Below are 19,711 nucleotides of genomic sequence, written 5' to 3'. Positions count from 1 at the left end.
AAGCATTGGACGCTCAATGAAAAATAGATTTACTGTAAAATGAAAAATAGATTTACTGTAATAACCCTACTCCTAAATGGTGTGCTTCTGATACATGAAATATCAGACATCCATAACATGTAAATAAAATTAGGTGGGCAGATGCTATTTACCTTTGAACTGCAGATAAGTAAAAAGATTTATAATGAGCTCTGTAGGTTAGAAGTATCTTTCTAGTGAGAATCTGAGGTGGATTAACAAGAAAAATGTTAAACAATGTTTATCTGCTGCAAATTTTTTGAGCTTGTACAACTGAAACAGGTTATAGTTCTACCATTAATAGTTAAAACAATGTTTGATAGTTGGGAGTGAATGGAGGAGTAAGTACTATTTAGACAAGTATGTGCCGAGTTTTAATGACAGTCAAGGATATTAGTTATGACACTCTTGTCCACTAAACACACAAAACATAATTTTACACAGAATTTTGGTTACAGAAACTCATTTACTTACAAGAGAAGAAAGCTATGTTATTTTAAATAGATCAAAACAAATATGTAATAAACTGGTAATATTTTACTAGTTATATTATGTTTGGCTTAATTAAAGTGAAGCTACTGAAAACCTACGTTTTCTTTAGTAATACTAATGAATAAAGAAATGTAATTTCATGACACAAAGACAGTTCATGCTTCCAGTAGAGTTTTAAGCTCTACAAAGTACAAAGAAGGAATACTAACATTTTAATGACCAGAAAGTCAGAATCAGTTATATGTTTCTATCATGACACTCAGCTGTTCAATGATGGGTAATAATATATTGCAAATTTACTATTTATTTCTACAAAATGTCTTAGTACAGTATACTGTACTAGGAAACAAAAGAAATCCATTTTGACAATTCTACTAATAATTCTACTAATTTTCTTCTAAAGAAAATATTTCAAGCAGCCATACTTTCTCCAAATTGCTGCTCTCCTAGGATTCACTAAATATAAATGAATATATAGACTAACAACAAATCTGATGCAAGAAGAGTTTGCAGCTGCTGTCTCCAAGAATTACTCTGCACACATCTGTCATCACAGATATCACCTGAATTTCAAGAATATAAATTCTGACTGATGCAAAAAAAAGTGTTAAAAATTGTCTCTGTAAATTTTTTTTTGATTGTTTTTGACTAAATGCCTGAACTTCCACGGTCCAGCAGCCATATGGCGTATTTATTAATTAAAAGATTCCTTATGGTTTATTTGTGTTGGAATACATTATATGTCAAAATGATGCAGTGCAACTTGATGTTAAATAGAGTTCACTCTGTGAACAGGCATCTTACTCTTTTAGCATCTTCCCAAAGCAAAGGCAGACAGGTTTAACCACTTTGTCTTAGGGTTGAAAGAGAAATACGTGATTCACCAGGAAATGATATTCCATATTTTCTCTTCACCTGTAACTATCTGACTTTTGGTTGAGCTGAATCTCTGTCTACATCAATCTGTGCTGATCAATAAATAAAAATATGCATGTGGGCTTTGGATTACCTTTCTTTCGGCACTGTTCAATGGTTTTCTTTGTAAATTCATTTACTTTCTTGTATTTTTGCATAAAACTCTCTATAAAGTGACTGGCTTGAAGAGGAGTAATTCCCAGGCATTCAGCAAGACGTTCTTTACCTGGTGCATATAAAAAGCAGAACAGAAATCCACTACATACTGTCACATTCACAATTAGTGGAATTAGTAAATCTACGTATCTCTATGAAAGAGAATGGATCTGATATACTATAGTAATATTTAAACAATGCAAATGTTTAACTTTGAGCTTGAATGCTTCACTGAAGTTAGTGGATTAAGAATATACTTAATAAGAAGTATATAAACAGTACATAATTAGGGAATTCCTAGTTATAATTTATACCTATAATGCAGTTGACATCTTTTTTGTTCACATAACTTCTGTCTGAAAAATCATTTTACTAGTTAAGTGTCGAAATGTGCAAAATTTTGAGGAGCAGATAAAGAACGTAAAAACAATTTTAAATGAATATAAATGTGAATGAAGATCTAAAAAAAAAAGATGGAGATGCAGCTGGTTGAGTTTAGCTAGAAGTTTTGGATATCGTGTACAAATCACAGAAAGAACTAATGGCTGAAGCTATCAGACCAAGTGGCTTGATTTGAAAAAGGTAGTTAGGAGAGTGAGTCCCACATATTTCAGACAGTCTTAGGCTCCTCAATTTCTGTAAAAAACTGGGTCCAAGTTGTGAGATGAAAGGGTAGGAAAAAGACATCCAGAATCAAAAAGTGTTTCAGCAGAGATAGAAAGGAATAATACCTTTTGGATAGTACATAGAATCACAATATATATTACATTGTATCTAAGAGCATCTATAAGATAAGATAGAAAATCAATCAATCAAACAAACAAAAAACCTTAGGACAGTTTTCCAGAGTGTGAAAACATAATCTAGGAGCTACAGTTTAAAGACATTTATAAACCAAACAGTTCCAGTAAAAATAAAACATACATCAACATTAGTCATAAGAGGTTTGAAAGACAGATATATTTGTCAGCTGCACAGCAACACAAACCAGCATTGTGTCTGCAAATAACAAGCGGAGATGGCGATGTCTCAAGGCACTAAAAACATGGAATAGTTATTGTCACCGTAATACCGTCAAGAAAAATTATCTAGCGTTTTTGAAAGAGAAAGGATTTCAGCCACCTAAATGCCATCACTGTCAGTTTGATGTGCATTTCAGAACAATTCTGTACCATTTTGTTCTCTGTCATGTCAGGATCTCCACTGAGCTCCAGAAACACTAGTCTGGACAAGGTGCTAAAATAAGAAATTCACATCTAGGATGACTCTTAGCTGAGGCCTGTGCATTTGTTTGACATCTAAGTAATTTTTTTTACTTCTTTGGTGAGAAAATGACAAATCTATCTGCTAAAGCACATATTGTTAATAGCTAGAAGACTGCTGTGGCTTCCTTAGAGAACTGCAACATCCATATGGAAGCCTGCTCTAAGGAACCTGCTTTGGCAGGCGGATTGGACCCAATGATCTCTCGAGGTCCATTCCAACCCCTACAATTCTGTGATTCTGTGACATGTTGCAATGTCCATATTATCCTTCTAAAGAACTACTGCTATACAGAACAAAGCATTACATAAATTAGTCAGAAAATTAAGCCACAGTATCAATAAGGAAGTCTGAAAAGTTCCAGGGAGATGCAGTTTCTGGGAAGCAAAAAAAGAGGACTCTACAGCCATGTAAGATCACATTTCATGATGCAGGAGCACAGACCATGCTAAGCAACTCCCAGGAGTGGACTAAAGCTTCCTTGAGATTTCCCCTTAAATTATCTGTGTCAGGGGAATTGGTAGCAACAAACAGCCTGTGTGTTTTACTGTTCTCCATTCTATAATATCTTTCATAACTGAAAATAACACTATTTGCTTCTTTGATTTTCATTAAACACTTTGATATTCCTCTATGTTCTGTATAATTCAGGACTTGAACATAGTGCCACTAAATAGAATTGATTCCTTCTTTTACAGAAGTTTAAGTTGTATTTTCTGCAGCTGTATGGAGTGATTGAGGCATAAGCAGATGAATATAACTGCTCCAAATTAAGCAAAAAGTCTGTAATACTGTTATCCATCTCAATATCTGGAATATTTATTAAAGTACCAACAGACATAGTGAGACTCTTCTTTCTTATATTGTTTTCTATCCTCCAAGATTATGGAAAAGACCTTGAAAATATAAACCAAGTGTAACTTAAAGCTAAGAAAACATTAAAAAAATATTATTTACTACATGAAAGTAAGCATAATACAGGCAAGCTCCTCCAGAGGTCCCTTCCAACCTCAACATTCTGTGAACATGCTTTGAGACAATATCTGAATTCCTCTAATTTCATTGCAGTTATTCTCATCTCTGTGTACATACTGACAGAATGCAAAGTTTCTTAAAAGTTATACTAATTTTAGATAAAGACAAATGCTTCAGTTACATCAACAACAAATAAACAAAAATCAGAATAATCTTTGTGTATGTCAAGGTAGCTATATTACCTGGATAATTTTGATGCAGAGTAGATTATTTAATAATACTTGATATAAATAACAATATAATACAAAATTTTATTCCTTTTCCTGAATTCAGCACACTTGTATAAGTTACATACAAGGTAGGAATATACTGTAGCTGTTTATTTTGTAAGATGCCTACCTGCTCCATAAACCACTGAGTAAACTATACGCTTTGCTTGCTCTCTATCAGCTTGTTTCACTTCTTCACTTGGAATCCCCTTCCTAAATGAACAAACAAAAATAATATATTTTCAGTTAAAACTAATTTAAATGTTTATCCCCATAGAAAATGTATTTAACTACATACACACAAGGAATAGAAGCACTTAGGGGCTTTTGTCTTAGGCACCATGAATATACAACTTCTTCAAAACTTTCAGTGGTGATAGTCAACAGCAGATTTTATAGTAAATTTTTATAAATAGTAATTTTTTTCTTTAATCTTCATCTAGTCATTTCCTTTGCTTTTGAATCAAATCTTTGGCTAGGAAAAGTCTTACTACTATACTATTAGTTCTTTAGGGTGAAAAGGCCCCAGTACTGATCCATGAAAAAAGTTAAATCTCCCCAGCAACAGCATTTCTTCAAGATATAAAGTGTATTAAGACTCTGAACATAAGTCTGACCTAAAGCTAATTTAAACAAAGGTTGTATATCAAGAATAACGATTGATAAAAGCATGTACCAAATCTCTTACATGTCTTAAAAAGCTCCACTATAGAGATACTTCATAAAACAGCAGCACTGGCTGTTTCTTAACTGGAGAGCATAGCTAGTTTACTGGCAGAAAAGCATTGCCCTTCCCACTCCCCATTCACTCACCAAGTGATGTAAATAGTCCTATGAAAGGGCTCATGGATTTAGTAATTTGCAAATTAAAAGCTAGACCTCTGCAATGACCAAGTTTATGCCACCTATGCTTTTTCTTATCCAAATGTAGATTCTGAAAGAATACTGAATTACTGACAATTGACAACACTGATGAATATTGATAATGAGTTTAAATAGAAGTGCATTGAGGGGGATCTCATCTGCTCACACTCTGAAAAGAAATACCTACACTGTCTTTGGAACTTAGAGATTTACTGCTGGCAGAGATACCTGATTCACAAGGCACAGCTTGCAAATAAGTTTCCTCATGAGTATGTTCATGATGATTTGATCGCATTTTAAAATTCTGTTTGGTATGCTTTGTCATGAACGCTTTCTGTTATGAAAGATGCTTTATCATGGAAGTTTGTCTGACAAGCTTTGAAAAAATGTCATATTTCTGTATATCTTCTTAGAGTCTTTCACCATTATTTCACCGTGATAATCAAACACCTAGAAAATCAACAGAGCCACAGATTTGTGCTTGGTTGGCCCATACACTGATTTTAGCCTAGCCTATGAAAAGTGCTGGTATAATTAGGCTCCGAAAGATGAACAGGTAGGCCTTGGGTGCAATCAGTGTTAAGCAAGTCCTTACGGAAATGCAGATTTTTTTGAAGATGAAAAATAAAATTGAGCACAATTTCAAAACTTCCCTGGGCAAATAGCCTTTGGCTTTGTAAAAGTTCACATTGCCACTTTGAACAGTATAATTGCTTCAAAGATAAAATGGACTTTTCTCTGTTCGTTTTTTAGGCTGAGAGACATGAAGAGCTAGATAATCTGATAGACGATGTTTTCAGTGTCAAGATTATTCCCACTTAAGTCAATCATTTTGGTAGTTGGAGGCTCTTAAAATTTGCCTTCTCTGTTGTGCCAGGTGAAAAGGTCATGGCTCTTATGAATAAAACAGGCTGAGATTCCCAAATGTACCTGATTAAGATGACAGAGTGGCAATTGGAACTAATATGTGCAGAATTAGGAAACCAGACATCATCAAAGATTTCCTGAAGCAACTTCTGGCAGAAAGTCTGCAGGAATTTCCTGAAGGACCTAGCAGAAAGCTACACATATTCTTGGGAAAACATCTATCCAGAACCAGGAGGAAAAATAGAGTCTGGAGGGAAAATAGGAGTTCCCTAGAGAACAGACAGTAGATCTCACCGGAGGACCATTCTGGAATAAAGAGCAAAGACTGAAGAATACTTAAATTAGGGAAACTACAAAATCTGATTCTGTTTTCCTAGTAATGCATACTTCAAACTAGACGCCTAGAGAAAACAAGAGATAGGATTACAGCAATAGATTTTACATGCAGATTTGCTTAAGTTTGAGGTTAGAGACAACCAAGAGCCAAGGGGTGAGAAGGGGGTACGTTAGCTGCCAAACTCTCTGGAAAAGAAGGGCTATAACAGCAAGAATACAGTGGGCAAAAAGTCCTGGAGATCTGTAGAGGAACATGTAGACTAATCAGGTCGTGGTACTGAGGAAGCAACTCAAGCTCAGAGATTTGCTCTTACTGCGGGGTCTGGTGGTTCTAGAGGAGCTTTAACAGTGCAAGACACCAGAACTTGGTAACGTGCACAGCAATACCCGGTGTTAGGATTTTTAGGATTTTAAGGTTGATTTTGCATCATCCAAACTTCAACCTGAAGGGGCTGATAGAGAAAAACAGAAATAGACTTTGTTGTAATCACGATAGGCAGTACCAGGAGAAGGATCCTGTTTTGATTGCAAGCAATCACAATAAAACCTTGTCTAAGACAGTTAATGGCACAAATGGACCCGCATCATGTGATTACAGCAAGCATGACAGCCACTTTGCATTTCCTCATCATCAGTTATTCAAGAAATATATGAGAAGCAAGTAGCATTTTTAGAGCGTTGTGACGAATTTTTCATTTACTAAAATGCTAAATACAAAGTGGTCAGTCTACACATCCTAGTGTGTCAGACAGGGAAACAAGAGCGCTCAGCAGAGAGGCATTAAATCTAGCACCCTGGATATGTGCAAATGTATGTATCACACTCAAGAATCCTGAATAATAAAAGATGATAAAAGAAATTGCCATATAAATCACAAGTGCTCAAGCAAATAGAAGTCATTAATCAAAACTATTCCTATTTTTCTAATAATGAAAATGTTGTGGTTTTTTTTTTTCTCCTGTTTATATTAACAATGATTGGTTTCTACCTGTGATCCTTGATTCCTTCTGTAATAGAGTGGTACTTGTGCAGTTTGAAAAGACTGTTCCTTTCAATAATAAGATGGCATTAGGGGGTCAATTTCTCATACATGCAGTAACCATGCTAGAAATCCTCATTGGGCTTTCTTCTTGAGCCTATTTCCTCTAGCAATACATTTATTTTCATGACAACCTCCCCTATGAAGAGAGGCTGAGAGAGCTGCAGATGTTCAGCCTGGAGAAGGCTCCACGGAGACCTCGTTGCAGCCTTTCAGTACTTAAAAGGGTCTTATAGAAAGGATGGAGAAGAACTCTTCACTTGGGTAGATAACCACAGAGCACAAGGGGGAATGGTCTTAAACTAAAATAGGATAGATTCAGATCAGATGTTAGGAAGAAATTCTTCACTGTGAGGGTGGTGAGGCACTGGCACAGGCTGCCCAAAGAAGCTGTGGCTACCCCATCCCTGGAGGTGCTCAAGGCCAGGCTGGATGGGGCTTTGGGCAGCCTGGGCTGGTGGTAGGTGTCCCTGCCCATGGCAGGGGGTTGGGACTAGAGGATCTTTGTGGTCCCTTCCAGCCCAAGCCATTCTATTATTCTATAACAAATTAATTTGTTACCAAGGGTTCTACAAGAACCTATTTAAAGTTAAAACTTTTATTTTGGTTTTGGACTCATCACAGAATACCACAGTATTGAGAAGGAAACATTATCATCTTCTTATTTGTATAAGAGATGTTTAAGCTACACTCACAAAGAAAGCTATCTAATACAGGAAAACAGTGCTGAATTGTGGTATGACATAAAATAGATATCTTTTGGGGGTACACTCCTTTCAAACACACTTGAATCCAAAAAAAAAGGAAGCTAAATGGGCATAAAAAAATCTTCAGCCTAGACAGTGACATAGAGGCAAACTTCAGCTCACTTAGTACTGTATGTACATCTAGAAGAACAGGAGGAATGTTAATGTATATGAATGTAAAACAAATTGATGCAGAAAACAAAACTTAAAAGAAAGAATTTGCTGTATGCTTTGTTGTGGAAGTCCTCCAGAAAATATGCATGCACTTATTAGTTCTGGCATTAAACATGTTTTTCTGCTTTATGACATCTTTCTTATTACTCCATGTTTTCATAAGCTATTTGGTCAAGTTCATCATCAATATTACTATCTTCAATTTCTTCCTGACTTGCTATCTCCAGATGTGCAGTATTTCACCTCTTATGCGCCCACGCTCTTACATTCCTGTCCTTGGTGCATACTTATTTCAGTCTACTTCCACAATTCTGATTTGCTTGTCCTTTGCTTTCCTTTGTTTAGTACTGCTTTGCAAGTACTTTGCTTTATAGTTCTTTACTTGATACACATCTATAAGGTGAAATAAAGGATGGGCTTCTGTGCTGGAAGACACTTATCAAGTTCAGGTTAACAGATCTCATTATTCTTGGAAAGAGTTATCAGAGCTGAACAACCAGGAAAGGTCTGTGAGGACAGCAATATAACTTAGCACAGAAAGTTATAGAAAATCTGACAAATGTGGTCAGAGTAGAGATATACAAGCTCTTTAAAGAGATGGTTCTACTATGAAGTAGGTTGTATGCCAAAAAGGGAACAGCTGCCTGGAAAAAGAAAAAAAAAAAAAAAGGAAAAAAGGAAAAGTTTCTAAGGAACCAAATTGTCAGTAAGAAATATACACAGCAGATACAAAACTTAAAACAATGCATATGCAATTACTTTTTCAAGTATTTTGAATATTTTCTATAATTTCTCCAAAATGTTTTCATATATTAATGGGGTCTAAAGAGCATTCCAAAGACTTTCTGCTGAATTAAGTCTTAAAACTTATGAACACCAAGTTTCTTTATATCCAAGAAAAATATGGCAATCTTATTTGTGATTTAAAAAAAAAAAAAAAAAAAAGCTTAGCTACAAACCAGAATCAGAATAATATATTTATTACAGAGTAGAAAACAAGACGGAATTATTTTTAAACTGCACAGAATATTATAAATAAACAATAAATGCAAATTTTGGTATACTGAAATTAGCACAGAACACAAAGTAGTTGAACACATGCAGAAAAAAAAATCCAAGAAGGCCGCAGGACATAAGAATTGGGCAATAGCAAAATAAAACTTTGAGAACAGGTAGAAATGGAAGGAAACCAGTCTTGAAAGAATGCGATAAGACATTTCAGTATTTCTGGGAAATATTGCATGGTGACGGAAGTCGTCTGTTTATGTACAGTACAAGGCAGAACAAACTTCTCCAACACAATATCTGGCAGACATGCATTGCCTTGTTCTGCATTACATTACACCAAGCTAAGCTCAGTCATAATAGCCACAAAGCTCTTGGCTGCTCTCCTGCATCTGTCAGTTAATCCAAGTCCTAGCTGGGAGTTGTTGATGGGGGAAAGGAGATGGAGTGCCCCTAAATTCCTTTTATACATAGTCATTAATGTCCAATAAATGACTGAATATACAAGTGAATACACATTCATTCATCTGACTGCTCCTTTACACTTGTTGTTGTTGTTTTAATTTCTTCAGTGAAGTATATAAATCTGCCATTTTTAATCACTGTTGCTATGAAATACTGGTGAGGGTTATGTGTTTTGTAAGGTTGTGCCTGGAACGTTGCTGGCATATGAAACTGGTACAGGCAACTTACGTAATTAGTGGCAACTGCTCCATTTTATCGTGGTAACACCACTGGATATATCATCTTGGAGGTAAATTCGGAAAGCTTAGTTTTTAAGCGACATTGGCAAGCAGAATATATACCACAATATATTTGGGCATCCTAAACATACGGAAGAGATTGGCTCCACTATAACCTAGCCTGCTCACCATTAATGCAGTGTGCAAGAGTAGGGGATCTTTCTGAAAGTTACCATTCCATGACCAATGGAAAATACTGACAAGGCTCAGGCATAAGTTGTCTCAGACATTTTTAAATAATGTGTGGAAGAGATCTTGGCGTGACTTTTATGTGGCTAATCTCTGTTACAATACAGAGAAGAGGTGGGGAACCAGTCTCCTCAAAGCCACTGTCATTTCATAATAGACTATTACTTTTGTCTTGCATGATAAGCAAGGGCCAGGAATAAAGTATGTGCAGTTAGCCTACGTATTTTATCATACACAGTTTTAATGTACAGTTTGATGTACAATGTCTACTGAAAACCACATAACATATGAAAACCATATATATATATATATATATGCAGCTTCTCTAACTATAAGGCATTTACACAACTATGTTCTAAACAAAAAGTAGCTAGTTTGTCTTCTTCATAATAAGAGCATAGAGGCATCAGGATGAAAAATGAAACCTGCCTAGACTGCCCAGAAGAGTGGCAATAAAGGTAAGGTACTTTTCTAAAATAGCAAAGAAGCATCTATAAGGAAATGCAAACTAACTTCTTGTCAGGGGAAACAGCAGGTGAAATAGGTAACAGAAAGCAAGACCTTTCTGATACAACCCAAGTATATATTGATTAAGCAGTTTCTTCTTTTATTCTTGTATCTATGTTATTTCCAAGCACTTTTTATGTCTGAATCAGATGTTACGCCAAATGCCTCTATTTGCATTTTTATCTTGATGTGATTTGCATTAGTGAGATATAAGGTTTTGGAATAACACAGAGAAGCTTCTCACCCAAGGATATGCTCCAATCAATGAATCAATAACATCAGATTCCTCACATATCCTCCTTTTCACCTGGAGTGTAATATACAGACTCCTCACTTAACCTGTACTCATTCCCACCCTGGCACGGGAAAGCAGAGATGTCTTGCAGTGGCTGTTGCTCACACTGGTGAACCTCTGGCATGCATTTTCCATGTAAATATGGGAACGTACTTAAAGATGGAAGGGGGTCACAATCTCCCAGTCAGGGAGCTTAAATTTGTATTAAAAAATGTGTATTAAAAAATAAAATTTGTATTCTATTTCATTTAGAGTTTTTTATAAAAGCTTTCACTTCAGCTAGTTGTGTTCATCTTCTGTGAATAAAAGACTAAAGGACACTTCTCTGAAAGAAAGACTACAGGACAGTCAGCTTGATACTGTCCTTCCTGTACCACAGCCAGTTCTTTCCTGCCACATTTTTGTCATTGTATCTCTTTTCCCCTTTGTATGCTACTCCACCAAACTGATTTTTAATTTATGTCCTTTTAGCACCAGGAGAAGCTTTACAACCCCTATAAAACTCTTTTTCAAGACTCCATAAGCACTTTATGATTTTAAAAGCCCTTCCAATGGTTAATTACAAAATAATTAATTTTGTCTGAGTAGCCTCTGTAGTCCATTGCACGAAGATTTATTTCATTAGTCCTAAACCTTCTGCAAGAGACCATGATGTTTAGCTTTCAAGCACTTTACAGAAGATAAAGACATATCTTTTTAGTTTGCTCTGTGGGCCAGAAGTCTTCTGTTGCTACATTTTAAAGTACCAGGGAACCAGATAAAGAGATTGCAACAAGGTCATGTCATAAATTATACCTATCATCAGTAACAATTTGTTGAAGGATTCATTTGGGAGTAAAGTGATCCATTATCTTTACTAGGATATTTACCTGCATGTTTATCTCCCAGGTACAGGGGAGGTATGTTAGACAGCAGTTATTTTCAGTGCCCTTGACAAAAAAAGGTCAGAGATTTCTCTTTAAAAAGGTACAATTTTGGACTTCATTCAGAGAGATCAGAAAGTGCCTGATACCAAACGGAGGTTCTTGAGAGAGGACACCCTACCCTGGAACCTTCATATTTTCTCTCCTTCACTCCTGCAGGAACACAAAAGTGCTTTTCTCTTACAACTGTAGTTCTTTCTTACACCGCCATTTTCCCAGACAGGTGATGTTTGTTTCTGAGACGTGACTGTTGAAAGAATTAATCAGCTAGAGGACATTCTCATGTCGGAGTCTTCAGCTTTAAAAGCAGAGAATGAAAGTAAGTCACTGACTGTGAATGTCAATGGTGGCCGTCACCATCACTGAAAGAACAAATAAATCTAAACAGCTTACAAGGGCCATACAAGATAGGACGACAAATGTCATCAGAGACCACTTGTTTTAAACTACATGTCAGGGATCAACCTCAAATTAATGCTCTTAGAGTTCTTTCTTCTCAAGCTTTTCTGTATGAAGCTTTGAATAGTTAAGAAGGAATGGAAGCCATGTTGGGAAACGGTACAGGTAGCTGTAGCAAAGTATCAAATAATTACCAACACTGGCCCAGTCAGGAGTCTCGTAACTTTATAAAGAAATAGAGTTTCAGAACAGCCTTAGCCAAATACCAAAAGAGTGAAACAGCAGGAAACAAAGTTCTTAGTACACAACCAAAAGATGATGTAACTGCAATTAGTTACCCCATCAAACCACCAGCAAACAATGCACAGGTTGCTCAGGAAGAACAAGCAGGAGTATGTCACACTACATCAAAATGCATCTGTACAGTTCAGAAAAAGGTAAGAAGCAGACATTTAAAGATCTTAATAGCCAAAGAAAAGAGGAAGAATTCAATTATGATATATATGAGGATTTTCTGCAGAGAGGGATGAGATAATGAATAATCCTTTTCTTTCAGTCTTCACTGACAATACCTCTCGCAGCTTAAATTTCTATTACACTTATAATCATGCTGAATTAAAGGCAAAACAAAAACTGAAGTATGAGTTGTTTGTTTTTTAAAATAATTGGTGGGTTTGAAACCAAAGCTTCAAAAGTGTTTAGGTCTTAACTTCTGCAAAGAGATGTCCGGACACTTTCTATTAGACCTAGATCAAGCAAGAAAAATTCCTCAATTCTCCAAGTTGATACGGTATGATAGTATTTTCCATAAGCCTTACTTGATTTCTTTGGCACATATTAGCTAGATTCCCAGTACTATTGTGCAAAATGCACCCATTACTTCATCAGTTTCCACATTCTAAAAATTCCATCAATGAAAATCTAATTACTATTGTCGGATTCAATCCTAAAAATGAATTATTTATAAACTGTGTCAAAATGTGTAGTAGCACCTCAAAACATTTTTAAAATAGTGTGGATCTGTAACACCTGCCTTTACATTCTTGATTTCATCAAGATTTAGCTTGAAAGTCAAGTTAAAGTTAATTGAGTTAAATGAAATAAACTGAAACATCTCATTAAGATCTGGAGAGCGCTCACAAAATCTAGCATTTTATCAAAACCACTGTAGGTGAAAATGACTGTTTGAAGATAACTCTTCATATACAAGAAATCTTCTTCATGAAATTACCAAAGCCAAGCATTGTCAAACACCGTGAAACAACTGAGGACTGCCCTACAACCCCGGAGCTTGCTTTTTCACTAGTTTCTGTTAGTTGTGGTGATCAAAACTCTAAAGCTTTGTTTTTCAGTTATTCTAGACTGCTAAGAAACCATCTGATGTGCAATAATAATAAGCTTCCAAACTGATATAAAATTAAGCTGTCTGGTTAAGCTTGTAGTTAACAACCTGGTTTATTTAAAGTGATTGTTTAAGTCTTCTAAAAAACAAAACCCATTATGCTTTCTGAAGACTTTATTCCCTTTGCCTTATTATTTGCTAGTCTAAACAAATGTCACAGCTGTACTTCTCCAAGGGACTGTAAACTACAAGTTGAAATTTTCATAAGTTACCACTCAGTCTGTAACTGTACAAGACAAGTCCAGTGTTAAATTTGATTAATATCAACCGTTGCAAGTAAGCTATCAAAACAGATAGAAATTGCTGTGCTGAAAAAGTAAAACTGTTAAAATAGTCCACACTGATGCCCATGAGGTTTTCAACGTAGAACTTGCGATGTTTTAAAACTCTGATTTGAGAAGGCATACTGAACCTCCTCCTTTTTACCAAATTTCAGGGGTGGCAGAAGGAATGGGACACGGGAATAGGGGGATAAAGTGGCAGCAAATTAAACTGCTGCATGAATGCTTTGTAAAAACACAGTATAATAATTGAATACTGCAAGTCAAAATCTAGATCTATCTCCTCTATCTCAACATAAAAGTTCATAAATATCTATGTTCATGTGTATATATATGTGGGTATATGTATTTATACCCTAATTTGTGGAGGCTGTGCTGCCTAACATAGGTATTCCAAAGGCAAAACAAATACTATTACAGCTATCACAAAGATTGTATTTGCAAATGCCACAGTTTTCAAGTGTTTCCTGTCAAAATCTTTTGAGTATGATTTCTTTTATTATGCAAAAATCTAACAGTTAACAGTCATTCATTAATAAACAGACATTTCCACAAGTGATGTTTGTTGTGAGAGGAATGAAAAGCTCAAACTAGAATTAATGCTTTTTGCCTAATGCAAACAAGCTTGATTTTAAATAATGACACTTCTTCAGAACAATGATTTAATCTGGTAGTCTTACAGAAATTTAGGTAAAAGTGATGAACTTTATCGTTAATGATATTCCAGAGATATAAACTGAGGATTCAATTACAGCTGATTTCACAAGGATTTCAAGTAGGTATAAGAGACTGCCTAATCCCAAAGCGACTGTAATAACAGCACAGAAAAAATAAACTCAAATGCAATATACAGACAACTTGGAGCTTGTCTTTCAAGATACTCCACAACAAATTGTCCTCCAATATACCACACAGGAACAAAATTAGATAGCACACTGACACCATTTCACCCCCTCCAGACTTTAGTAATTGCAAAGCTATCCCTACACAGCTTGAGAAATGCACCCTTTCACAGTGTCTAAATAATAATAATAATTAAAAAAGACTACTGCTTTTCTGCAAAGTTATTTGAAAATAAGAATTATTAAAGCATACACTTCTTGTATAAAGTAGGGGGTGAACAATTAGAAACAGAGGAAAATGTAATATTTGACCATGGAATGACAAGGAAAGAGTATGGTTTGGCTGGGGAAAGACAAATGCAATTTCAGTATGTGACAAGTTGGTTATTTCCAATCATGACAGGGCAATATTAGTTCTGCTGTACAATGTACTGTTGAGATTTTATCTGGGTAGCTAACTTAATTTGGTCACCATGTTCAAGAAACATTAATTTGAAACAGGTATGGAGGTAGGCTATCTGAATATTGAATAGCGAAAAATCAACCATATGAAAGGAGATACTGACTATATCAACATAAAGAAATTAAACCCGTCCATAAATATCCTGCAGCAGTGGGGCTAAGTGGAAAACAACATCACACATCCATAGTTCATAAATCTCTAACCATCCGAACATGGTGCTGCATCCACCAGCCTGGTAGAAATAATCCCTGGCCCATGCTAATTCAGGAATTGTGCCCAGGAGCTGTTTGGTCCAGAGCCACAACCACGATAGCGACCAATTCAGCAACGCAGATACTGAGTGCCAGCAACCAGGAACATTCCCTGGCACTAAATTTACTAGGATAAAGGTAGCCTCTCAAGTCATGATTTTTTTAATTCATCATTCTGCTAGCCCAATTTCATGACCAAAATTAACTCGTGTTTCTTGACCATGATACAAATATACCTGAGGCTGTGTTGTGGCACAGAGATTTCAGAGCTTGCTTAAAAAGCTAGCTTTGCTAACTGAAGCAGCTTAGTGAAGCAGTCAGTCAGTGCCACGGAGGCTCATTTTCCTTGCCAAGAGGAAATACAGATTAACTTGCATGGAATTCCATGTAGTCATAACTAGCTGCTCCCACCACTAGTTCATTAAGTTATTTTGGTGACAAATACCCTGAGAAAAAGCGTCTAGTTTCCTTAAAGAATGAGGGCTGAGAACACAATTGATTGCCTTCCTGAAGTAGTTATGCAAAGCAAACTCTGGGCATGCAAGGAGAGCTAATAAAGCTAATGGACAATGTTGGCAAGAATAATTTATCTAGATAAACTATAGGAATAAATAAGGTAGAAAGTAAAAGGAGACTTCAAGCCAGAAGAGGAATGGGGAATTCAACAGCTTCCAGTAGAATTATCTAGGCTAAAACTAGCTCTAAGTTGAGGCCCCACCAATCTATGGAAGAGAGTTTATGACATTATCACCTGAAAAAGTTTTTATGGCTAATAAGTTCCTTCTAGTTTTATACTCCTGTGTAAGACCAGGCATATTTTACCAAGTGTAAAGCATTACCTAGCAGCGTAAGATTCTGCCTTACTTTTTCCTAGAGCTTCTCTTCTGAATGCTTCTCTATTTCTTAATAACTACTGTCACTTTGTCAGCATCTTTTCCTACCATTACATTTATTCACACAGAAATTCAATCTGCCACTGTAGTACATCATAGATGTTAAAAATTTCTCAAGTACAACTTGAAGAAATCTGCAATACTACAGCTGCAGGAGCTGCAGGTTACAGCCTCACTCATACCTATTTTAGAAAATAAGTAATTATTAAACACCAGATTCATAACAAGTAGTGTCTCAACAATTAGACTTGCTGCCACAGCATACCTGCCCCTGAACGTGATTTGATTTGGAAGAGCATGACTTCCCATTTAAACTGAATTTGTGCCTGAACAGCGTGTATAAAGCAAATTCCTCATTCCTCTCCCTTTATCAGTAATACTGTGAATAAGAAAAGAAAGATACAAGATATAAAGTAAGGGCTATTTTGGATATTAATCAGAAGAGAAGCGATACATAAACAATGAGATGATGGGTAAGTACTAATAATTATTCAGTTTTAAGTACTGCAACAATCATTTCTTCAGAGTCTATTCCAATAAAAGAAAAATAAAAGCAGAAGCCTTGAAACTAATTAGAAATGATAACGTTATTATAAAGCTGGGTAATCCGATGCTAATGAAAGAAATTAACCCTTTGTCATCTAGCAGGTAGCACTGAGCTCCAAACCTTGGGATTTAGAGTGAATCAATACTGGCTGAGTTACACAGCCAGACTGCAGAGCTGAAAGACCACAACACAGTCATGTATTTCTGAATGGAGACTCCGGCAGAGATCTTCAGTTACACATATTTAAGGTGAATGCCATATAATACACATGGAAACTTTTCTCCACTCTCTTCAAAAGCAGGATTCTAGAAGTTACCCCAAGTACTCCACGGCAAAGAGCAGCTATGTCCATAATTTGTCTTAATACTGCAAAACAGTTTCACGATCTTGTATGGGCTCAATGACACGAAGTATGACTACACTTCAAATCCAAAAAAAAAAAAAAAAAAAAGATTTGATTTTCCAATGCATGACTTGAAATGAAAAGAATTAATCCAAATTCATTTTAGACTTGACATTAAGCTCATAAAAAGTGGAAAAAGGGGAATCCAAGAGATTGCAAGTTGTAATGTCTGGTTACAAGAGTATGAAATAGTCTGGATTATCTAAAAATTCTTTAGACAACAATGGAGTCCTAAGAGTCCTGAGCTAGTATATCTCACTATTTAGACAATGAACAAAAACTGATAGAGCCTTAGCTGGGGGAAAATGGAGCTGCATAACCCCGTGGCTGCATCTTGTAGCCATATGTCTGCTTATGTGGATGGGAGGAAAGGTAAAGCTCTTCCCATCTCCTCAGTAGAAGTCCACCTGGATAAACATGATTATCTCATTACTCCTTAATAAACTAACAAAAACCCAGGTGACACGTCTTGATTAACGAAGCCTTTTTCAAGGGCTTGCTGATAATATTTTCATAAAATTAATATAGAAATGCAAATAAGAAGCATTAGGACAATGCTCTCAACATATGGTTTAATTTTAAAGTAGTCCTGCTTGGAGCAAGGAGTTGGACTCAATAATTCTTGTGGGTCACTTCCAACTAGGGATATTCTCTGATTCTAATCATAGCTTGTTTAAAAAGCATTTAGCTACAGATGTGGCTTTTGCCTCTCATAAATCCATTTATCTCATTCAGGTTTTACTGGCCTTTTTTGCTGTTTAGTATTAGCTTTGAATTTAAGTTGTAGAGTTAGGACTAATCTTTAAAGTTGGTTTTTTTGTTTGTTTTTTTTCATCTGAAGCTTGATGTTTGCAGTTTTAATTAACAATAACTTAAGGGAGTAGGCAGCTCAACTTAATTCAATGTTTGCTACACCATACATTTATATAAAGTAACTAAAAAAAAGTCAGTGTTTTGCTAAGGATGAATGTTGATTCATCCTTACAACCTATTTGATACAAAAAAAAAAAAAAAAGTACTTGAAACAAGATTGTATAAAACAGGAATGGGCAAGTGTATATGTATTTAGTCAGCCTACCACCAAACATTTGTGGATACTCAACCTTATCTTCTTCAAACAGACCCAGTACACTATCTTTTTGTATAATTCAACCCATGATGACTTATTTTGATTTATTTCAGGAACATCCAAAATCCCTCTGCTTATTTCCTGTGTTCTTCACAACTCAGCGGGGTATCAACAGATAAAACTATTGTCAGTAAGTATCCTGAATTTCCAAGCAGCTGGAAAAACAAAATTCACCTATTTCGCTATAGTTCCTGATGGACCCAATGCACAACAGTCTGGCTCACATCGACATTAATAGAAATAATCAGTTCCTTGAGTCCCCTGCTTGGCAGGCTGTAATTAAATAAATTTTCTCCACTTCCTAAAGGAAGACAGTCTCTAAAGAAAAAAAACAAACTTTCTGCACTGTGGTCTTTTTATTCAAAACTGGTTGACCTTAAAACACAAAAACCCACAACTTTTGTCCTTCCAATATGGTAATACCAACTAGTTCTGTGCTTTGCTTCTTTCTAGGCTTTTCCTTGAGTCAAATCCAAAATTAGCATGTCCTTCTCTTACCAAAATGGTTTTCTATATATTACCAACATCCCACACATACATCAGCTGAGGAAACATGGACTTTTATATCCAGCACATTTTGTTAACAGCCTGCAGTTCCCGAGATTATTGGAAATTAAGTGTTCAAGTTCCTCTGATTCCGGCACAGATTATATAATGTAAATGAAAGGCTCTTCCATATCTTCAAGTGTCAGCCAACCTAACCTACACTACAAAAATGGAAAGGAATGTTTCTCAGAATGATTAGAAGTGAATAATTTTATAAATCCCTTGGTATTCTATAATAGATACACATATTCTTATTTCAGGTATTAGCTACCAGTGCTACAAAGAAATAATGAGACAATGTCCTCTTATTCTGCAGCCATTTTTGAGCTCTCTGCAAGCGACATGAGTAGAATGATAATTATGTCTAGTACTTACTAGAAGATAATGTCAATACCTAGAAGAAGGACATCTATTCATGCTGTTCTCCTCCACCATCACCACATAAAGCAAGAACACGAGGAAGCAGATGGATAAATGAGAGAGAAGTGAATATTTTGCGGTGTGTATTTAACAAAACTTGTGTCAAACTGAAGCAGCAGCAGCTAGACCACTATCAAACTCCCCAGCCTTTTTCCAAGCATTGCCTTGAGCATAAGCATCGTATGCAACTGACTGCCACAAATCCTCCTTTTTTTTTCCTTTGGTACAAAGTACATATCACCCTGAAAGAGTATCCACCAATTACCTTGTTACTTTAATTCACCATCAGTAGTTAACGTGTACAGGATAAATTATAGTTTAGAGGTAGAAATTAATAGTTTAAAAAGAATGTCTGTCTT

At 35.8% G+C, this 19,711-nt stretch overlaps 1 protein-coding gene across 2 annotated transcripts in view; it reads right to left on the bottom strand.

The window, feature by feature from the left end:
- POLN (DNA polymerase nu) overlaps positions 1-19,711 on the bottom strand; it is a 110,606-nt gene that overhangs the window by 28,544 nt on the left and 62,351 nt on the right. For both annotated transcript variants that reach the window (XM_040556361.1, XM_040556360.1), the window contains exons 19-20: positions 4,219-4,301; positions 1,520-1,651 (exon numbers count right to left, since the gene is read on the bottom strand). In XM_040556361.1, coding sequence (XP_040412295.1) covers positions 1,520-1,651; positions 4,219-4,301 — 215 coding nt within the window. The remainder of the gene's footprint in view (positions 1-1,519; positions 1,652-4,218; positions 4,302-19,711) is intronic.

Source organism: Cygnus olor, chromosome 4, assembly GCF_009769625.2.
Source record: "Cygnus olor isolate bCygOlo1 chromosome 4, bCygOlo1.pri.v2, whole genome shotgun sequence".
Classification (NCBI taxonomy): domain Eukaryota; kingdom Metazoa; phylum Chordata; class Aves; order Anseriformes; family Anatidae; genus Cygnus; species Cygnus olor.
Note: the sequence above shows the minus strand (reverse complement) of the source record. Positions and strands in the feature narration are given on the sequence as shown.